The 21,018-nt window shown below is 42.5% G+C and overlaps 1 protein-coding gene across 1 annotated transcript in view; it reads left to right on the top strand.

Annotated features, from left to right (window-relative positions):
- Positions 1-2,396, top strand: part of LOC124606516 (zinc carboxypeptidase-like) — a 97,221-nt gene extending 94,825 nt beyond the window's left edge. The window contains exon 10 of the mRNA XM_047138500.1: positions 2,194-2,396. Within this exon, the coding sequence (XP_046994456.1) occupies positions 2,194-2,396 (203 nt within the window). The remainder of the gene's footprint in view (positions 1-2,193) is intronic.
- Positions 2,397-21,018: the final 18,622 nt, after the last annotated feature.

Raw genomic sequence — 21,018 nt, 5'->3', positions numbered from 1 at the left:
GCTACATAATCGAGAGGTCAGTTCATGTAGAAAATCCTGTACTGGCGACACTTTCGCACTTATGGGAGGCTATAGGGGCAGCATGGTTCAGTATTTCTGCAGGAGACTTCTAAAGACTTGTTGTGTCCATGTCACGTCAAGTTTTCTCAGCTTGACTGATAAATGTTCTTCCGGGTGTTCTGCCAAGTTGTTTTTTAAAACTTATGCGCAATACTTCGACGACCGACCCAATCGCCTTCTTCAAGTGCTACATCAGTTGGAGTCCAGACAGCGAGTATAAAGCAGTTCACATAATATGCAAAAAACTGGTGATTTCTCAAACTGGGGAACAATCAAGAATGGGGTGCCGCAAGGTTCGGTCTTGGGCCCTCTGCTGTTCTTAATGTATATATTAATGACTTGCCATACTATATTCGCGAAGATACAAAGCTGGTACTTTTTGCCGATGATACAAGTATAGCTATCACACCTGACAGACAAGAATTAACTGGTGAAATTGTAAACGATGTTTTTCAGAAAATCATTAAGTGGTTCTCTGCAAATGGGCTCTCATTAAACTTTGACAAAACACAGCATATACAGTTCCACACAGTAAATGGAATGATACCATTAATAAATATAGACTTAGATCAGAAATCGATAGCTAAGGTAGAATATTCAAAATTTCTAGGTGTATGCATTGATGAAGGGTTGAACTGGAAAAAACACACTGAGGATCTGCTGAAACGTTTGAGTTCAGCTACTTATGCTATTAGGGTCATTGCAAATTTTGGCGATATACATCTGAGTAAATTAGCTTACCATGCCTATTTTCATTCTCTGCTTTCGTATGGCATCATATTCTGGGGTAACTCATCATTGAGTAAAGCAGTGGTCATTGCACAAAAGTGTTTAATCAGAATAATTGCTGGAGCTCATCCAAGATCATCCTGCAGACACTTATTTAAAGAGCTAGAGATCTTCACTGTAGCCTCTCAATATATATATTCACTTATGAAATTTGTTATTAACAATCCGAACAAATTCAAAAGTAATAGCAGTGTACATGGCTACAACAATAGGAGAAAGGATGAACTACACTATTCAAGGTTAAATGTAACTTTGGCTCAGAAGGGGGTAAATTATGCTGTCACGAGAGTCTTTGGTCACTTACTTAATAGCATCAAAAGTCTGACAGATAGCCATATAGCATTTAAAAGGAAATTAAAAGAATTTCTTAATGGCAACTCCTTCTACTCATTAGATGAATTTTTGGATATAGTAAGTGGGTAACTTTCCCAACCCCCCCCCCCCCCCCGCAAAAAAATAAAAAATATTAAGTGTCATGTAATATTTTGTGTAACGTAATATCTTGTATATACACGTTTTATTAACCTGACACGTTCCACATCATTACGAAGTGTCGTATTCATGATCTATGGAACAAGTACTAATCTAATGTAATGTGACAGCAAATCTCGCAGTACCTGAAGAAGACGACTGATTCGGTCGCCTAAACATTGTACATACAATACTATCGCGTTATAGTTATTAGTGTTATCTTTTACTCTGTTTTTGCATCACCTTCCATGTGTTATTCCTTTCCAGGCTTTTCTCCAATATTCTTGTATTTATTTTACTTTATTTTAATGATATTAACAATTTAATTTGAATTTCTGTATGGGCTGTTCTGTTATTTTGTCCACATGTATCTCTGCTCTTTGTTGAGTATATTATTTCCTCATATTGTCGTCCTCTTATTTCGCCTCACCACATGTCTCTCTCTCTCCCTCTCTCTCTCTCTCTCTCTGTCTGTCTCTCTCTCTCTCTCTCCCTCCCCCCCCCCCCCCCCGCCACACACACACACACACAGATCACTGTTTTGTCTAAGTTTAATCTTAATCTTTTATGGTATAGCTCTTTCACGCTTGTTTACTGTTTGGCTTCTATGCTTTCAATTATGTTACAATTGCACTATCAAAGATGTCATTTTCTCTGTTCTTGCACCTCAGTCTCTACGTATAATATCCTGTCAAAGTTGGTCACCAGTGCTGTTTGATCTTTTATGAATATAGTCGGCAGTAGTCTAATGATGACATGTTTGTGCTTTTCGTGTGTAAACTTCTTTACTAATGGATTCTTCCTGACGGCTTACTTGACCATGATACCGTAGAGAAACTTGTAAAGTGTTTGAGGGACGCGCTTCTGCCTCAGACCCGGCGGCCGGCAGCAGCATCGACTGGCTGATGGGCGTGCAGGGCAAACGCTTCCCCTTCGCATGGGAACTGCGGGACACGGGCGAGTTCGGCCACCTGCTGCCCGCAGACCAGATCGTCCCCACCAGCGAGGAGACCTTCGACAGCGTCCTCTCCGTCCTCAACGACGTGCTCGCGCTCGTCCAGCGTGACGGCTCCTAACATCTCTCCTTCCATGTGTGAACTTTGTACAATAAACGGTCTTTCTTAAGCACACTTGTGTTTGACATTTCTGACGCCCTTATCTCTTACGACAGGCTCTGTATAATGACAAATACTCGAGAGTGTTGAGGGCTGATGGCATGCTAAACCAGTTCTCAACTGCACAAGTCTGACTTTGCAACATGTGGACAAGGATCCTCGCCGGCAACTCCTCAGAAGTGGTGGGAATAATCTCGCCAATATATAAATAATATATAAATAATCGTAATATTACATGGGCGTCATAATAACTGCCTAATAACCTGGTTTAGCCTACACCCGACAGTGAATATGGCTGGTCAGTCTGGGAGTTGAGCCCACCCTAGTGGTGTGGATGTTCGAACGTATAAATAGGTTAATGGGCTTAAGGTCTGTTTCAGTTACTACACAGACCTGGTATTCGCTATTGCATGGTGTGCACAACACATTACTTGTCTTTAGTTCTCTGGCCTGGTGTTAGGTCTATGCTTTCATCTACTGGCAGCTTCATCAGCTACCAATATGGAAACTATTCCTAAAAATGAGATTGAGATTTCCAGTTGGAGGAGCCCACTTAGCCCCAGCCGCCTGGATACACCGTAGCCGGTGCCTGTGTGGACCCAGCGTGGAGAGGTCCCCACTTCCGCCAAGTCAAACTGCCCCTTTGCGTTTATGTAACTCAGCTTCCATAGCTGTCGCACTGTGCACTTTAAATGCCGGCCGCGGTGGCCGAGCGGCACTCGGCGCTTCAGTCCGGAACCGCGCGACTGCTACGGTCGCAGGTTCGAATCCTGCCTCGGGCATAGCTGTGTATGATGTCCATAGGTTAGTTAGGTTTAAGTAGTTATAAGTTCTGGGGGACTGATGAACTCAGATGTTAAGTCCCATAGTGCTCAGAGCCATTTGAACCATTTTTGTCCTTTAAATGGCTACAGAATGTAGTTGACCAGACCTGCCAACTGTCGAAACCTTGTTCTCTCTGGCTCGCCAGGATTTAGTCCAGTTTATCCAAGTTCCTCGAGAAATTAGCCTTCAAACCCATGAATATATTATTTCTCACGTTAGTATGGCTTCTCTCACCATGATGGACGCGTAACCGACGAGGGCGCTTGGACTCTACCCGTACCACACATGTTACACTGCCTGAGATTGCCCATCATCCTAGGAACTTGAGGCATGGCAGTTTGACACAGTTCTAGGAATAACCAGCGTGTATCTGCCAAGGAGTTGCATTGTATTCCTAAAGGAACCGTGGTACTAGTGACTGCTAGATTGCTTCACATTTTAGACGACTTCCCCAGCGGGTACCTACTCTCACCTGATCAACGAGTCACTGCACGACTGAGTCTATCAGATAGCGGCCCAAACTATGTGATAACGGATATTCTGACAGAGCTATCTCCGTGTCGTTGCCAGTGGATACTACCGACCAGTAACTAAAGATGGTCCTCTTGACAGGAGCCGAGCCAGTTACCACTATGGGCTCTTATTCGCCAGGACAATGGTTCGTATTTTGGTTTCCCGGTACTTCCCTGAAGGCGCTGGTTGCTTTGAAAACGACGTATTTTGATCCCTTCTTGCCGTTTCCATAATCTGAGAGAGCACTTTGGTTCTAACGATATCGCTGTCGATGGGTCGCAAACCTGACGTCCTTTAATACAGGAAGCTCCTACCGCTGTAGAAAGACTGTGATTGGCTGGTGGCTGGCCCCCACCACTCGACTCGGTGAAATGTAAATCACAAAGTTATTCAAATCACAGTTTGTGAAGGGGAGTGCAGAATTAGCTGTAGGTTCCCCCAGACACATCCATGTTGTCGTTCTGTTTTTGTGACCTTTTTTTCTCCAGGCGCAGTTTTACTAGTAATATGGGAGTTATTCCATCTTTTGCGACTGTATATAGTCTTATTCGAAGCAGACACGTGTTGCTCTAATTGAAGCATCATCAGTGGATACTGTGGCAACTGCGTTATTGCTTACAGATCGGTCGCACACACACACACACACACACAAACACGAGTTGAAAACATAGAAATACACAGCAGACATTCCGCGCGATCCACACGATGTTAATGTGGGTATATAAAAACATGCTAGCGAGAAAACATTTTGCGTCAGTTGAGTGCATTGTGCTAAAGATCTAACGCTTGTGTATAGAAGAACGCTTAAACATATTGCAGGGGCCGTAAAATGTGAATAATAAAAGTAATTTTAAACGTGAGATCTGTTTATGATCTCGTTAATAATAATGGCTCTGAGCACTATGGGACTCAACTGCTGAGGTCATTAGTCCCCTAGAACTTAGAACTAGTTAAACCTAACTAACCTAAGGACATCACAAACATCCATGCCCGAGGCAGGATTCGAACCTGCGACCGTAGCGGTCTTGCGGTTCCAGACTGCAGCGCCTTTAACCGCACGGCCACTTCGGCCGGCTATGATCTCGTTAAACCGATTTGAAAACAAAACCACAATTTTACAGCGGCCACTAAATATGCTTTAGGTAATGCAACACGCGTCTCCTCAAAATAAAACTGCATAGTGTCGCAAAAGACGGAACAACTCCCATGCTAATTTCACCTCACACACAACTTTCGACAGACTGATTGACTACCAAAGTGACGGAAGACCGACTACAAGCGGCTGTCTACAACTCAGGACGACATAAGGACACGCTTTTGACGTTTTTCTAGAATGTTAGTTGTAACCTGTTTCTGGGTTCGGGTACAACGTGAACAGTCTGAAATATGGGAATGCTGAAAGAAGTGATAAATTCTCTTGTTATCAAGATGGTCGAACAATGTGTGACATTCTTTACGGGATAATTATTTTGGCGGTAAATAAAGAACATACGGTTCGTAAATGTCTTCAAGTTACGTAGCAGTATTGACTCGCAAAACTACCCTACAGTCTTTGAGTATATTCTGAGTTGAAATGTGGAGAGGTACCTCGGACAGAATTACCTCCTTCTCCTTCATGGCAACCAGCGTGGATTCCGGAACCGTTTTTCATTGTTCATTTCTCCCATGTCATCATAAGAGCCATGGATCAAGGCAATCAGAAGGTGGCACTATTTATTTCGAAAAACATTTGACTCAGTACCATTCCTACGCTTATTATGGTCGTATAGGCTATCAAGCGGAATTTGTTGCTGGATTGACGATTTCTAGATAGGGAGGGCGTGGCATTTTATCTTGGGTGGAAAGTCTTTGACGATGTTGAAGTAACTTCAGGCGTGCCACAGGGACGTGTTTCGGACCCCTTGATGCTCATGCTGTATATTAATGAGCTGGCAGACTATAGTAACGTCAACCTCTGGCTTTCTGAAAATGATAGAGTTATCTATACTGAAGCACTATCTGAAAAAAGGCTCCACAAATGTCGTGGCAGACTTTGATGATAGTGCAAAGTGTTGCTAAAAATCGAGAATTGATTTCATGTTCGTGCATGTAAGATACAGAAATGTAGTATTTATCCTATAACTAAAAAAACAGTGAGTCATAACTGGAATTAGTCAAACCATGCAAATAATCGAATGTAACAAATTATGAGCGTATTGTATGGAATGATCATATAGGGAACACATGGCAGACTTCGGTCCATTGCTAGGATGTTGGGAAACTGCATTCAGCCTGTAAATGAGGTTGCTTACAAAACACTCCTACGGCCAACCCTAGAATTTTGCACAACCGTATGGGACCCATAAGGCATAGGACTAGCAGGAACGTATACAACGATGGTCAGCGTTAGTAACAACTCTCTCTTTCCGTCCGAACAGGCCTCGGAATTCCCAACGGTACCGACCGACCACATTGTCATCCGAAGCCGATCGGCATCATTGGATGTGGAAACAGATGGGCATGTGGTCATACACCGCGCTTCAAATCAAATGGTTCAAATGGCTCTGAGCACTATGAGACTTAACATCTGAGGTCATCAGTCCCCTAGACTTAGAACTACTGAAACCTAACTAACCTGAGGATGTCACACATCCATGCCTGAGGCGGGATTCGCACCTGCGACCGTAGCAGCAGCGCGGTTCCGGACTGAAGCGCCTCGAACCGCTCGGCTACAGGGGCCGGCACACCGCGCATCCGGCCGTTGTCAGTTCTCTTGAACTGAGCCGCTACTTCACAGTCAACTGGCTCCTCAGTTGGCCTCACAAGAGCTGAGTGCACCTCGGTTGGCAACAGAGCACGGCAGATTCGGACGACCATCCATCCAAGTTATAGCCGAGCCGCTCAGCGCTTAACTTCGTTGATCAGACAAGAACCGAAGTTACCATGCGGAAAGACCTTTAGCAACATTAATATTCACACGTTTCTTTAATCAGTGGTAGAGCGTCACAGAATTGTTGAAGAAGATGAATTGGCAGACGCTTGAATATTGAGTCCAACTACCCAATAACAATAAAATTTTGCTAAAAACACTCTTGATCGCATAAATATTATATTTAAACTGGTGACAGGTTTCGATCTGTTATACTTTGATCGTCTTCAGACCTTGTACTCCATGGTGGTGACAGGAGATGGGCTGACTGAGCAGGTTGCTCTAGAGAGATGTAATCGACTGTGATTCTTCAATTTCTCCAGGCGTATTTTACGACGAAATAAATCTCGGGTGAACAGCCTGGTATGAGTGTGCATAGGACACAATATTTCGGCAATCGACCACGTTGCCATCATCAGGTGCGGTGGGCCGGCGCCATGTAAATATAGGACAGTCCCCCTCCCGCTCCTCCCACAGGCGCTTCCTATGAGTCGGTGCGGTCCAGGTACAGCGTCCGTTCTCCCGCCGTCTGGGCGCTGCGTCCTACGTCCTCTCGTTCAGGAGGGTCTGCCGGCACCGCTCTCGTAATTCTTCCCTCCTCCCCCGAAGTCGGTACACTCTGGGAAATATCCTTTTTCTTCTTCATCCGGGTGACCGCGGCTTCCCACGCCTTGCTAAGGATGTAACCGCTGTCACGATTTAGTTGTGGCTCTCTTACTCTGACCTCTATGGCTTCTTTGATGACACAGTCCCAGTATTTGGAAGTCTGTATGCACACTAATACCAGGCTGTTCACCCGAGATTTATTTCGTCATGTAATCGACTGCTTTCTAGAGCAGCCTGCCCAGCCAGCCTAGTTCCTGCCACCAACATGGAGTACAAGGTCTGAAGACGAGCTAAGTATAATACATCGAAACCAATATCAGTTTACATAAAATATTTATACGATCAAGACTGTTTTTAGAAAATTTTATTGACATACCTTAGATCGCTGTTTACCCTAGGACAATGTTCCATATAATATTTACCCAGTAACAGCCTACGCTCTGCGTTTTAGCAGCCCGCAGTGCGTGAGGACACTAGGAACACATGACAGTCCAATTCATTTTACGTGAGGACACTAAGAATACATTACAATTTCATTCGTACCACTCTCGTAGGGACCGCGAAGACAAGGTAAGACTAATTAAAGCACGCATAATTCGTTTAAGGAGCTACTCTCCCTTCTCTCAATACAAGAGTGGAACGGTAAGAAAACGTGGTTTGCAGAGCATGGACGTAGCCGTAGATGTACTTTTAGAAGTCGGTTTTGCTGTCCATCTCTTTGGCCGACAATGGCGTTTCGCTGTCGAGATCAAAAATGTATCATCAGCAGGCAAAGATCCCGAACAGAATTTCGAAAGCACAGCTAAAATTTTGTTATCTGTGAGTCAGCCACCACGTATTCTCAGGAGGCAGGGTTCAGTTATTTACTGAACAGAGCACGGCTACGGAAATGACCTTCCCATTCATTCAGTGCGTACTGCAATGTACGTGGCCCATAGCTCAGTGCATGGGGATGACCCAGCCGTAACTGTAGGTCTGACCTGATTTTAGGCTGGCAAACTAATGCGGCCAGGCTATGAGGTTAGTACAAACACATCCTGCACTTTTCACTATAACGCAGTAAACTCATTCCCATTGTCTACCTAGTTAGGTTCGTTAGAAATATATTCTTATGTATATTCTTATATAAACAATATCAGTTGCTGTCGCTGCATAAAAATGTTAAAAATTATCGTTAGAAATTATCTTCAGATTAATTTACCTCGTCTGATCAACGGACATGCTTTCAACTAGAACATTAGTTTATGTACTCCCCAACAGTTGTAGTGTATCCTGCAGTGAGTGCAGTCCTTTCACGGTGGAGCTGTCTGTAACATTTCGAAATAACATATAGAGTTTTACACGGTAGTGCCTCCTGATAACCGTTTTTACATTAGGTTGAGTGATTAAAAGAAACCAAAGAAAATCTACAACAGAATGACGTCACTACAGCGTCTTCTTCCTATTTTTGTTCTTCCATCAAGTACAGACACGAAAGGTCCGTTGCAATAGAGACAAAAGTTCCGTTGCAAGCACAGTTTTACAGCAGTTGGATTTGTGTGCCATTTGCCCTGTCAACGCTTTTTTCACTTTGGTGGCCATGTGCATAATCTTCCGTCCGCCGTGCGCCGTTCCATAAGTTGTTTAATAATTTACAATATTTTCTCCTGAGCTCAGGATGTTCAACTCCGTCCGTCTCACGTTTTTTTCACTCTTCCTCTTCTTGTGTTCACAAAACTAAACTAAAAATCTTACTTCTACAGTATGGATTTTTCGTTTATTACATAGTGTTAATTTCGGTATAGGTAGATAGCAGCAACAGCTGTTTTATAAAATTCCATTATTGTTTCTTTCTCGTTACAATTCGTGCCCGTTGGAGTACCATCTACATCTAAATCTACGTGATTACTCTGCTATTCACAATAAAGTGCCTGGCAGAGGGTTCAATGAACCACCTTCATGCTGTCTCTCTACCGTTCCACTCTCGAACGGCAAGCGGGAAAAACGAGCACTTAAATTTATCCGTGCGAGCCCTGATTTCTCTTATTTTATCGTGATGATCATTTCTCCCTATTTAGGTGGGTGCCAACAGAACGTTTTCGCAATCGGGGGAGAAAACTGGTGATTGAAATTTCATGAGAAGATCCCGTCACAACGAAAAACGCCTTTGTTTTAATGATTGCTGCTCCAATTTACGTATCGTGTCTGTGACACTATCTCTCCTATTTCGCGATAATACAAAACGAGCTGCCCTTCTTTGTACTTCAAATGGCTCTGAGCACTATGGGACTTAACATCTGTGGTCATCAGTCCCCTAGAACTTAGAACTAATTAAACCTAACTAACCTAAGGACATCACACACATCCATGCCCGAGGCAGGATTCGAACCTGCGACCGTAGCGATCACGCGGTTCCAGACCGAAGCTCCTTTAACCGCACGGTCGCACCGGCCGGCCTTCTTTGTACTTTTTCGATGTCATCCGTCAGTCCCACCTGATGCGGATCCCACACCGCACAGCAATACTCTAGAATAGGGCGGACAAGTGCGGTGTAAGCAGTCTCTTTAGTAGACCTGTTGCACCTTCTAAGTGTTCTGCCAATGAATCGCAGTCTTTGGTTTGCTCTACCCACAATATTATCTATGTGATCGTTCCAATTTAGGTTATTTGTAATTGTAATCCCTAAGTATTTAGTTGAATTTACAGCACTCAGATTTGTGTGACTTATCGCGTAATCGAAATTTAGCTGATTTCTTTTAGTACTCATATGAATAACTTCGCATTTTTCTTTATTCAGGGTCAATTGCCACTTTTCGCACCATACATATATCTTATCTAAATCAATTTGCAAGTCGTTTTGATCATCTGATGTCTTTACAAGACGGTAAATGGTAGCATCATCAGCAGACAATCTAAGACGGATACTCAGATTGTCTCCTATCTCGTTAATATAAATCAGGAACAGTAGAGGACCTATAACACTTCCTTGGGGAACGCCGGATATTACTTCTGTTTTATTCGACGACTTTCCGTCTATTACTACGAACTGTGACCTTTCTGACAGGAAATCACGAATCCAGTCGCACAACTGAGGCGATATCCATAAGCACGCAGTCTCGTTAGAAGACGCTTGTGAGGAACGGTGTTGAAAGACTTCTGGAAATCTAAAAATATGGAACCAATTTGACATCCCCTGTCGATAGCCCTTATTACTTCATGAGTATAAAGAGCTAGTTTCGTTTCACAAGAACGATATTTTCTGAATCCGTGCGACTATATGTCAATAATTGGTTTTCTTCGAGGTACTTACTTCATAAAGTTCGAATACAGTATATGTTCTAAAACACTACTGCAAATCGACGTTAGTGCTATGGGCCTGTAATTCAGCGGATGACTCCTACTTCCCTTTTTGGGTATTGGTGTGACTTGAGCAATTTTCCAGTCTTTAGGTACGTATCTTTCTGTGAGCGAGTGGTTGTATATAATTGCTAAATATGGCGCTATTTTATCAGCATACTCAGAGGAACCTGACTGGTATACAATCTGGACCGGAGGCCTTGTCTTTATTACGTGATTTAAGCTGCTTTGTTACACCGAGGATATCTACTTCTATGTTTCTCATCTTGGCAGTTCTTGATTGAAATTCAGGAGTATTTACTTAGTCTTCTTTGGTGAAGGAGTTTCGGAAAACCGTGTTTAATAACTCTGCTTTAGTCGGAGTGTCATCAGTGACTTCGCCGTTGTTATCGCGCAGTGGAGGTATTGATTGCGTCTTGCCACTGGTGTGCTTTATGTATGCCCAGAATCTCTTTGGGCTTTCTGCCAGATTTCGAGACAGAATTTCGTTGTGGAAATTATTAAAAGCATCTCGCATTGAAGTACGCGCCATATTTCGAACTTCTGTAAAACTGTGCCAATCTTGGGGATTTTGCGTTCTTTTAAACTTGGCATGCTTTTTTCGTTGCTTCTACAACAACGATCTGACCCGTTTTGTGTACCGTGGGGGATCAGTACCATCACTTATTAATTTATGTGGTATATCTCTCAATTGCTGTCGATACTATCTCTTTAAAAACATTCCACAACTTTTCTACACTTACATAATCAGATCGGAAATAGTGAAGACTGTCTCTTACCACGAGGTAGTATCCAGAAGTTCCAGATATATGTTAATTAAAATTATTACATCTCTTATTCTTCACCATCAACTTCAAAGCAGTCCCCCTTGGAAGCAAATACACCTATCCAACATTTCTGCCATCATGGAAGATTTTCTTTCTTACGGTATGTAGTGAATTCAGCGATTCCGCCTGGACCTTCCCACTTCAACTTGATTTTCATCACTGGTAAGCGGAAGAGATCAAAGGAGCAGAATTCTAATGAGTAAAGCGAGGAGGGAAAATTGTTACCTTGTTTTTAATCATAAATTCATGTATAATGTAGGCTATATGCAATCATGCATTGTCATCACTGAGAACTCAGTTGCCCCCATCCCACTTCTCGGACTTTTTATCCTCATCTGCTCCTTCAAATGTCTTAGATTGTCGCGCTATAACTCCTTATTGACTGTCTGATGAGAGGGAACGAAATCTTTGCAAGCAGCCCCATCAGTATATACGTTTAAGATGAAAAAAATAACATGGACTTAAAGTTACTCTCGATTTGTAGAGCTGTCTCTGGCCGAGGTGAAGAAAGACTCTTGCATTACGGCGATTGTTGCCTCAGGATCACAGGCTTGTTGCAGAAGTCTTGGACAGTCTTCTACGATCTTGCAGAGTCGGATCCCTCACTTTCTAACTCTTTTCTAGTGTGATATCAGTTGGCGGATTACCAGAACGGTCGTTATCAGTCGCTGTTGGCCCGTATTTAGAAGTGACCTAGGACGTTGTCTTGACATGCTTGCTTCGAAATTTGGTGCCTTTCTGCAGCGGGTTTTCCAAGTTCCAAATAAAACTTTATAGAAACGCACTGCTTTTTGACGTAAACCACAGCAAAATCGCCAACTCACGGAAACACGACGGTCAACTAAGCAAAACCACTCTGTTGGAAGGCACCTCCCACACCGGTTCAAGATGAATGTTTGGGGAAACAAACAGTCGTATATCAATGTAGTCGTAAGATATTGCACGCAAAATTCAAATTTCGAAAAATTTCGGGTACCACCGCGTAGATCGCCATTTTGGCTAATACAATCGTATTTGACAAGTTAAAAATAACTGCCCCACACTGTCATACTCGTAATTCCATGTGTTTATCTGGCTCCAGTAATAATTATTTGCAGTCAACCATCTGAAGAGTACTATCAGTGTGTTTGAATGAAAATAATTATTGCTGATAATGGATAATAATCGCTACGTCACACTCGAGAAACGGATAATTTTTAAGTTTGTGACAACTGTTAGGGTTTCAGGAGTGAATAATACGTGTAGTAGATATGCCGAGCATTGAATATCATATTGAGCTCAGCTAGCTGGATCTTGAACGGTCATACACTTTTCTGGAAAATTCAATTTTTGACTCAGTTCGATTTCTGACTCATTGAAAGACTCAACAACAAACACACTGTAATTAGCCATCTGATGCAGGGCTGCCGGAGGTCTCCAAATCACTGACTGTGACTTTTCTCATATGTTAGTATCTGGTAATGTATTGTAATAAATTATCGAGTTGGAAAAACGTGCCGGCCGAAGTGGCCGTGCGGTTAAAGGCGCTGCAGTCTGGAACCGCAAGACCGCTTCGGTCGCAGGTTCGAATCCTGCCTCGGGCCTGGATGTTTGTGCTGTCCTTAGGTTAGTTAGGTTTAACTAGTTCTAAGTTCTAGGGGACTAATGACCTCAGCAGTTGAGTCCCATAGTGCTCAGAGCCATTTTTTTTTTTTTTTTGGAAAAACGCAATGAAATTGTTTCTATTTAAACTGAACTTTCTGTAGACTAACAGAATTCTCAAGACTAGTATTATTTATCTTCAGAGGTTACATCCAAATATTGGGAGAAATGCGTGTAGAAAATGTAATTCCACACAGAAAGTAATCTTGAAAAACGGAATAAATGGGTTCTGCACCCGTCAGTGGAATGTTCTCTAGTTGTTGTGGTTTGGGGATGAGACATTTAAAAGATTACGCGCTGTGTACCGGTTTGTCCGGAAGTCTCACGTGTGTGGGCAAGATGTAGACCCCAGTGACCGATCGCTGATCTCTCAGGATTCTCTTGCGATCTGAAGAATCACATGCGATGTGTAGCAATATGGCTGCCTGACCGCGACTCATTTGTCCAATCACTAAGTGTGGTTGTGTAGCTTTGTTTCGCTTCGTGCTGCACACGTTGAGTATGAATTTTAAATTATGATTTATGTTCAGGGAGCACGAACCACTGTGACAAGCGGAGGCCGCAGTTGTTATTTGTGTTAAGAAGTAATACAAATATAAAAACGTTAACATCCTCCGACTGTGCAGTGATTAGCATTTTGGTGCTCGTGATGTAGAAGTGGAAGTGATGGGAAGTTCAAGGCAGTATTAACGATACACTGAATCATCCATCTGATGATTAGGGTTATTCGTGAAACAACTACACGCATTATCAAGGTTTATAATTTCTAAACAGAACGATGTTCCGCAACATTAAGTGGAGATTTTAATCTAACTCTTTAAGGCAAATTTATTATTATTAAATGAAACAACAAGTTTGCTGCTACCAGTCACTGTTTATTTACCTCCACGACGCATTTCAAAGGTTTAAACCTCCATCATCAGGAGCATTTTCATTTGTTAGTATGACATTAGTGTGTGTGTTGTGTTACGATTTTTTGGAGGAACTTCTAGCACTGTCTAGTGGAGAAAACAAAACACTATTGCAGAACATGGTTGAAAAAACAGTGGTTTGTGTTCTCCACTAGACAGTGCCAGAAGTTCCTTCAAAAAATCGTAATACAACACACACACAAATATCATACTAACAAACGTAAATCCACCTGATGATGGAGGTTTAAACGTTTGAAATGCTGTGTGGAGATAAATAAACAGTGACTGACGTTTCATGTAAGTCAGTAACAGTCGCGGTAAAGCCTAACCTAAAATGTTCGCATTTTAAGTAAATTTATTATAATCTACACTCACGTCCCTTGTCATTTCATATAAACCGTCTATCCCGCATACAGACAAGAGTTATTGTAATCATCAGTGCTGATATTGACAACATTTCTAAAGGTAGATCGAGATTACAAAACGAATTATGTAAATATTTGTTGGCAAACTATAAAACTAATGAATTAAAAACGAATTAAGGACTAATAAATGAAAAATGAATTGAATTAGCACACTGGAAAGACGTACGCAAGCCACTTGGCGTCAGTGAAAAATGTAATATGTTCTGAAAAGTAGCATACAGATCCCAAGAAAAGCATTTCAAAACAAGTTTAATAAATTACATTTCGCCTTTTTTTAAGGAAAAAGTATTGTGGCAGGCATTTGCGGAGATACGGAGATCAACTACCGCTGCTGCTAAAAATACCAGTTGATGTTCCATGCAGCACTTCTCGCCACAGCAGTGTTGGTAACACTGGCTGAAATTGCTTGGCAAGTCGCTCGTGTGTTGCGGTGTCGAGGCGAGCGCCCGACTGCACGCGACCCTGCTTGCGACAAATCGCTGCGATCTGCCGCTCATGTGTGCGGCCGTTTACACAGGCGCTGATCTGCATGATAACAACTATGTTAAAGTTACGAATTATAAGGTTAACACACCTTAAGTGCTTTTTTAACTCTCGAACTGCCTAAGATTTTTGTAAAATATAGCTTCTCACAACAATTACACTTAAACACGTCGCTGTGCGAGACTAAAATATATGGGAACTAAAAAAGTCGCAGAAGCCACTAACGACTGGTAAAATGTTTCGGAAGATAGTAGTCTGTCACAACAATGTGGTATTGTTGCCGTAAAGCGGAAATTAAATATTTTAACGTAATTATTTAAAGTGACACAACCTCTTAGGAGCACTCGCCGATTTACAACTATCATTCATAACGAAAATTTTCGAGAAATATTAGTTTAACCTAACAAACGATAGTTAACGAATAAAAGGCAAGCCATCGTTGACACCAGCATGTAATATAATGACAGTAATGTAACCTAACATTAGTAAAGCAGGAAAAGAAGCTATTCTTTTTCATTTTGGGCCCAACCGTTTGGTCCGCAGCTCGTGGTCGTACGGTAGCGTTCTCGCTTCACGCGCCCGGGTTCCCAGGTTCGATTCCCGGCGGGGTCAAGGATTTTCTCTGCCTCGTGATGACTGGGTGTTGTGTGATGTCCTTAGGTTAGTTAGGTTTAAGTAGTTCTAAGTTCTAAGGGACTGATGACCGTAGATGTTAAGTCCCATAGTGCTCAGAGCCATTTGAACCCAACGGTTTGGTAAATATATGTAACACACCATTGAAAAATCCTCATTAATTTCAGATAACAAGCTAGAACAAAAAATCAGCTGTGTTGTAAATTTCAGACAGGCATACAAACGTCAGCATATGGTAGTAAGATACCTATTTATTCTCTTAGTATTTTTCTGTTTATTATAATTGTAAACACTATAGCCTTAATAACTGCGTGTATTATCATGCAAAATTTCTTTACATGTTATTTGACAGAAGGGAAATGAATCTCCTGACGATGTTGAAACTTCACAGAAACGTATTCCGATGTTGCACCGTAGCTGAGTGGACAGCGCGCCAGCTTGCCATGCCGTGCGCCCGGGTTCGATTTCCGACTGGGTTGGAGATTGTCTCCGCTTAGGGGCTGGGGGTTTATGTCGTCGTCGTCATCATCATCATTTGACAGAAGGGAAATGAATCTCCTGACGATGTTGAAACTTCACAGAAACGTATTCGGATGTTGCACCCTAGCTGAGTGGACAGCCCGCCAGTTTGTCATGCCGTGCGCCCGGGTTCGATTTCCGACTGGGTTGGAGATTGTCTCCGCTAAGGGGCTGGGGGTTTATGTCGTCGTCGTCATCATCATCATTTCATCCTCATCGACTCACAAGTCATCGAAGTGGCGTCACCTCAAAAGATTTGCACTATACGATCTAGTCAACCCGCTGAGAGGCCCTCTCTACATGTCATTCATTTTCGCTAGAAGAATTTATGTTTGATGACGAAAGTGACGAAATAGCGATATGTTCGTATACAGATGGCGGTAATGTCGTGTGCGCAGGGTATAAAACGACAGTGCTTTGGAGGAGCTGTCCTTTGTACTCGCGTGACTCATGCGAAACGTTTTATGACGTGATTATGGCCGCACGACACGAATTAACAGACTTTGAACTCGGAATGGTAGCTGGAGACAGACGTATGGGGCATTCCATTTGGGAAATCGTTAGGGAATTCAATATTCCGAGATCCTCAGTGTCCAGCCGAGAAGACCAGATTTTAGGCATTACATCTCACCACGGACGACGCATTTAACAGCCGAGAGCAATGGTTTTTGTTAGTGCTAAGATAAGCAACGCTGCTTGAAATAATAACTGCAGGGATAAACGTGGGACGTACGACAAACATATCAGTTAAGACAGTGGACAAAACTTGGCGTTAATGGTTTATGGGGGCAGACGGCCGACACGAGTGCCTTTGCTAAACAGCACATCACCCGAAGCGCTTCTCCTCGACTCGTGACGATATCGGTTGGGCCCTAGACGTCTGGAAAACCGTAGCCTCGTCAGATGAGTCCCGATTTCAGTTGGTAAGAGCTGATGGTAGAGTTCGAGTGTGACGCAGACCCCACGAAGCCGTTGGCGCAATTTTTCAACTAGACATCGTGCAAGCAGGGGGTGCTCCATACGGGTGGGTGCTGTGTTTACATGGATTGGACTGAGTCCTCTGGTCCAACCGAACAGATCATTGACCGTCAATGGTTACGTTCGGCTACTTGGAGACCATTTGCAGCCATTCATGGACTTCTACATCTACATCTACATTTATGCTCCGCAAGCCACCCAACGGTGTGTGGCGAGGGCACTTTACGTGCCACTGTCATTACCTCCCTTTCCTGTTCCAGTCGCGTGTGGTTCGCGAGAAGAACGACTGCTGGAAAGCCTCCGTGCGCGCTCGAATCTCTCTAATTTTACATTCGTGATCTCCTCGGGAGGTATAAGTAGGGGGAAGCAATATATTCGATACTTCATCCAGAAACGCACCCTCTCGAAACCTGGACAGCAAGCTACACCGCGATGCAGAGAGCCTCTCTTGCAGAGTCTGCCACTTGAGTTTGCTAAACATATCCGTAACGCTATGACGCTTACCAAATAACCCTGTGAGGAAACGCGCCGCTCTTCTTTGGATCTTCTTTATCTCCTCTGTCAACCCGATCTGGTACGGATCCCCACATTGATGAGCAATACTCAAGTATAGGTCGAACGAGAGTTTTGTAAGCCACCTCCTTTGTTGATGGACTACATTTTCTAAGGACTCTCACAATGAATCTCAACCTGGCATCCGCCATACCAACAATTAAGTTTATATGATCATTCCACTTCAAATCGTTCCGCACGCATACTCCCAGATATTTTACAGAAGTAACTGCTACCAGTGTTTGTTCCGCTATCATATAATCATACAATAAAGGATCCTTCTTTCTATGTATTCGCAATACATTACATTTGTCTACGTTAAGGGTCAGTTGCCACTCTCTGCACCAAGTGCCTATCCACTGCAGATCTTCCTGCATTTCGCTGCAATTTTCTAATGCTGAAACTTCTCTGTATACTACAGCATCATCCGCGAAAAGTTCATGTTCCCAAACAACGATGGAATCGTCACCGGGCGACTACTGTTCGCCTTTGGTTTGAAGAACATTCTGAACAGTTCGAGTGAGTGATTCGACCACACATATCGTCCGATATGAAACCCACTGAACATTTACGGGACATAATAGAGAGGTCAATTCGTGCCCATAATCCTGCACTGTCAACACTTCCGCAGTTATGGACGGCTTTAGAGGCAGCATGGTTCAGTATTTACACACAGGACTCCCAATGACTTGTTGAGTCCATGCTATGCCGAGTTGTCGCTCTAGGCCGAGAAAAAGAGGGTCCGACATGATGTTGGGAGGTATCCCATGACTTTTGTCACCTCAGTGTGTTAGGAGGCAAACACGCACAAAAAGTGAGCGATAGCCACAAGATGAGCATCTCAGGAGGGAGTCAAGTCTGACAGCTTCTTGTTTACAAGTCCGTAAACAATATTTCCATAATAATAATTCGGTATATCAGAAGTATATAGAATGTGCAAACAGATGGAACATAATGGCCTAAAATCTGGAATCTAGAACCCATTTTCCCACTAGTAGAACAAAATCGGGGCTTCTTGATCACACAGTAATTGCATCTCATTCATAATTCCGTGGTGCAGTATCTAACATCATTCCGCATATCGCAAAAGAGAAAGTTTCAGGTGAACTAACATGCCATCTCTACACACGATTCTGTGGATGGAGAGAAAAAGCGTTTCGTTTTCTTTCCACTTCCAACAATAATGGTGCAATACCGATTTTAAAAAAACCTGGAGGCTAGAAAGGAAATTGAAATTTCTCTCATTGAAAAACAGAGTCTGTAGGCACATAAAACACCTTACCACAGCAAAGTTTAAATCAACAAAAGCATAGGGTGTTCAGAAGTTACTGCTACACTTCTCGGTGGATATTTCAGTTCTTTGAATTACGGTCCCCAGTGTGATAGATTTATCCTCCAATTAGATATAGAAAAGGTCGACCTGAGGGTTCAGTGGAATACTGAATCCATTGACAGTGAGAAAAATTTGCATCAAACAAATTATTTTTAATGTTTGTAAAATAAAAAAATACTTCGTGTTTGGAGTATGTCAATGCATCAGCTTCCGAAGTATGATCTCTCCTTAAAGAATTACCTTGGATGTCAGAGAAAGTGTGTAGAGATCAGTGTATACCATTGCCTGTAACGGAATCGAAACTATCGTCTGAAATTCAAAATAAAAAAGTTTCTTTTTCTGAACGAAATTTCAAGAAATCATAAATAATTTTTCACGGCAACCACAGAGGCTACTATTGAGCAAATGTAGACAGTGAAATGAATGGAAGAGTTAAAAGATAATAATGAAAACAGTCTACAGTATTGTCTTCTTAATAGCGGTTTTACGTCAAAGTAGGGGAACTCGGTGGAGAACGGGATAGTGGGGCACAATGGGAAATTGCTCTTTTCTAGACTGGACAGTGCTGCAACCTGTTGTATGTAACTATTTCTCCGAATGGAAGGGAAGTCAGGGTAGCCATTTTGGTTTACTTTGAAGTGCGAGATCTAAGTGAATTGTTGTCCGACACGTTACCGCTTGCGTTGTTCTAACGTTTGGTGAATTTCAACACCAGGTAAGCTGTTAATTGTTAATTGTATACCCTAAAATGACACATTCCCTTAAAGTGCATGACATTTGTTATACTTTAGTTATTTAATGCGTTTAAATACGTCAGTTATTTACACTCCATAAAAGTTGTTAACCTCAAAAGTGCTCTTGGGGCGGAACGGGACAGGGCAGAATGGGATAGTGTCCCGTTCTGCCCCGTCATATTTTGATACAAGCAGAAAGCAAACTATGTTCTTTTTTCTTTCCCCCTTGCTGTTCCAGATGGTGCGAACGTACGTGAAAAAGACTGATAGACAGCAATGGGACGTAAAAGCGATGGAAATGGCAGTTTCAGCCGTTTCATCTTCGCAAATGGGATTTTTAAAAGCATCTAAGCAGTTCAGCGTACTGAAATCAACATTGGAAATATGTGCGTAAAGCTACGAATAATCCTGACTACATAATTGACAAATCAGATGGGAAATTTAAAAAGGTGTTCACTGCAGAACAAGAACATGAGCTGGTAACATATCTCAAGTCAATCTAAAGCAGACGTTTTGGTCTAACAATGAAAGATCTCAGATCACTAGCCTATCAACTAGCCAAAAGAAATGGGTTACCACACTGATTTGACGAACAAACTTGTCAAGCTGTACAAGTGTGGGTTAAAGGATTTATTACGAGGCATCCTACACTGTCTATTCGCAAGCCAGAAAATACTTCTGGTACTCGAGCAATGGGATTCAACAAAGTAGCAGTTTCACAGTTTAACTCTCTTCTCAATAATGTTATCGATAAGTACAAGCTTACTGCTGACAAAATATTCAACTGTGATGAAAGTGGCTTGACAGTTAATCCTATAAGTCAGTCGAAAATAATAACACTTAAGAGAAAAAGGCAACTACGAACAGTAACATCTTCAGAACGTGGAGAAACCGTTACAGCAGTCATCTGTATGTGTGCATCTGTGTTCTACATGCCGCCGATGCTTATCTTTTCAAGGAAGAAGAAGAAACAAGAATTTGAGCTTGGATTGCCTCCAGGAGGCTGGTCTGAAGTTCACCCCTAAGCGTGGATCACTAGCGAATTATTTCTAGTATTTTCTAAGGCCACGAAAGAATCACCTGTGCTTCTAATTGTTGATGGACATTCAACTCACAATGAAAACCTGTAGCTGCTTGATATGGCTACAGACGGTGGTGTAGTCTTCCTTTCTTTACCGCCACACACTTCACATAAATTACAACTCCTGAACGCAACTTTTTTCAAGCCCCTGGGTTGTTATTACAGTGAAGAGATAAAAAAAATGCCTACGGAACCATCCAGGAAAAGTTGTCACTCTTTTCCAAATATCATAGCTATTTTGGGCCGCGTTTTTACGTGCTGCAACGATGCCGACGGCT

The sequence above is a fragment of the Schistocerca americana genome, chromosome 3 (genome assembly GCF_021461395.2).
Source record: "Schistocerca americana isolate TAMUIC-IGC-003095 chromosome 3, iqSchAmer2.1, whole genome shotgun sequence".
Classification (NCBI taxonomy): Eukaryota; Metazoa; Arthropoda; class Insecta; order Orthoptera; family Acrididae; genus Schistocerca; species Schistocerca americana.
This window is presented reverse-complemented; position numbering and strand designations above follow the sequence as displayed.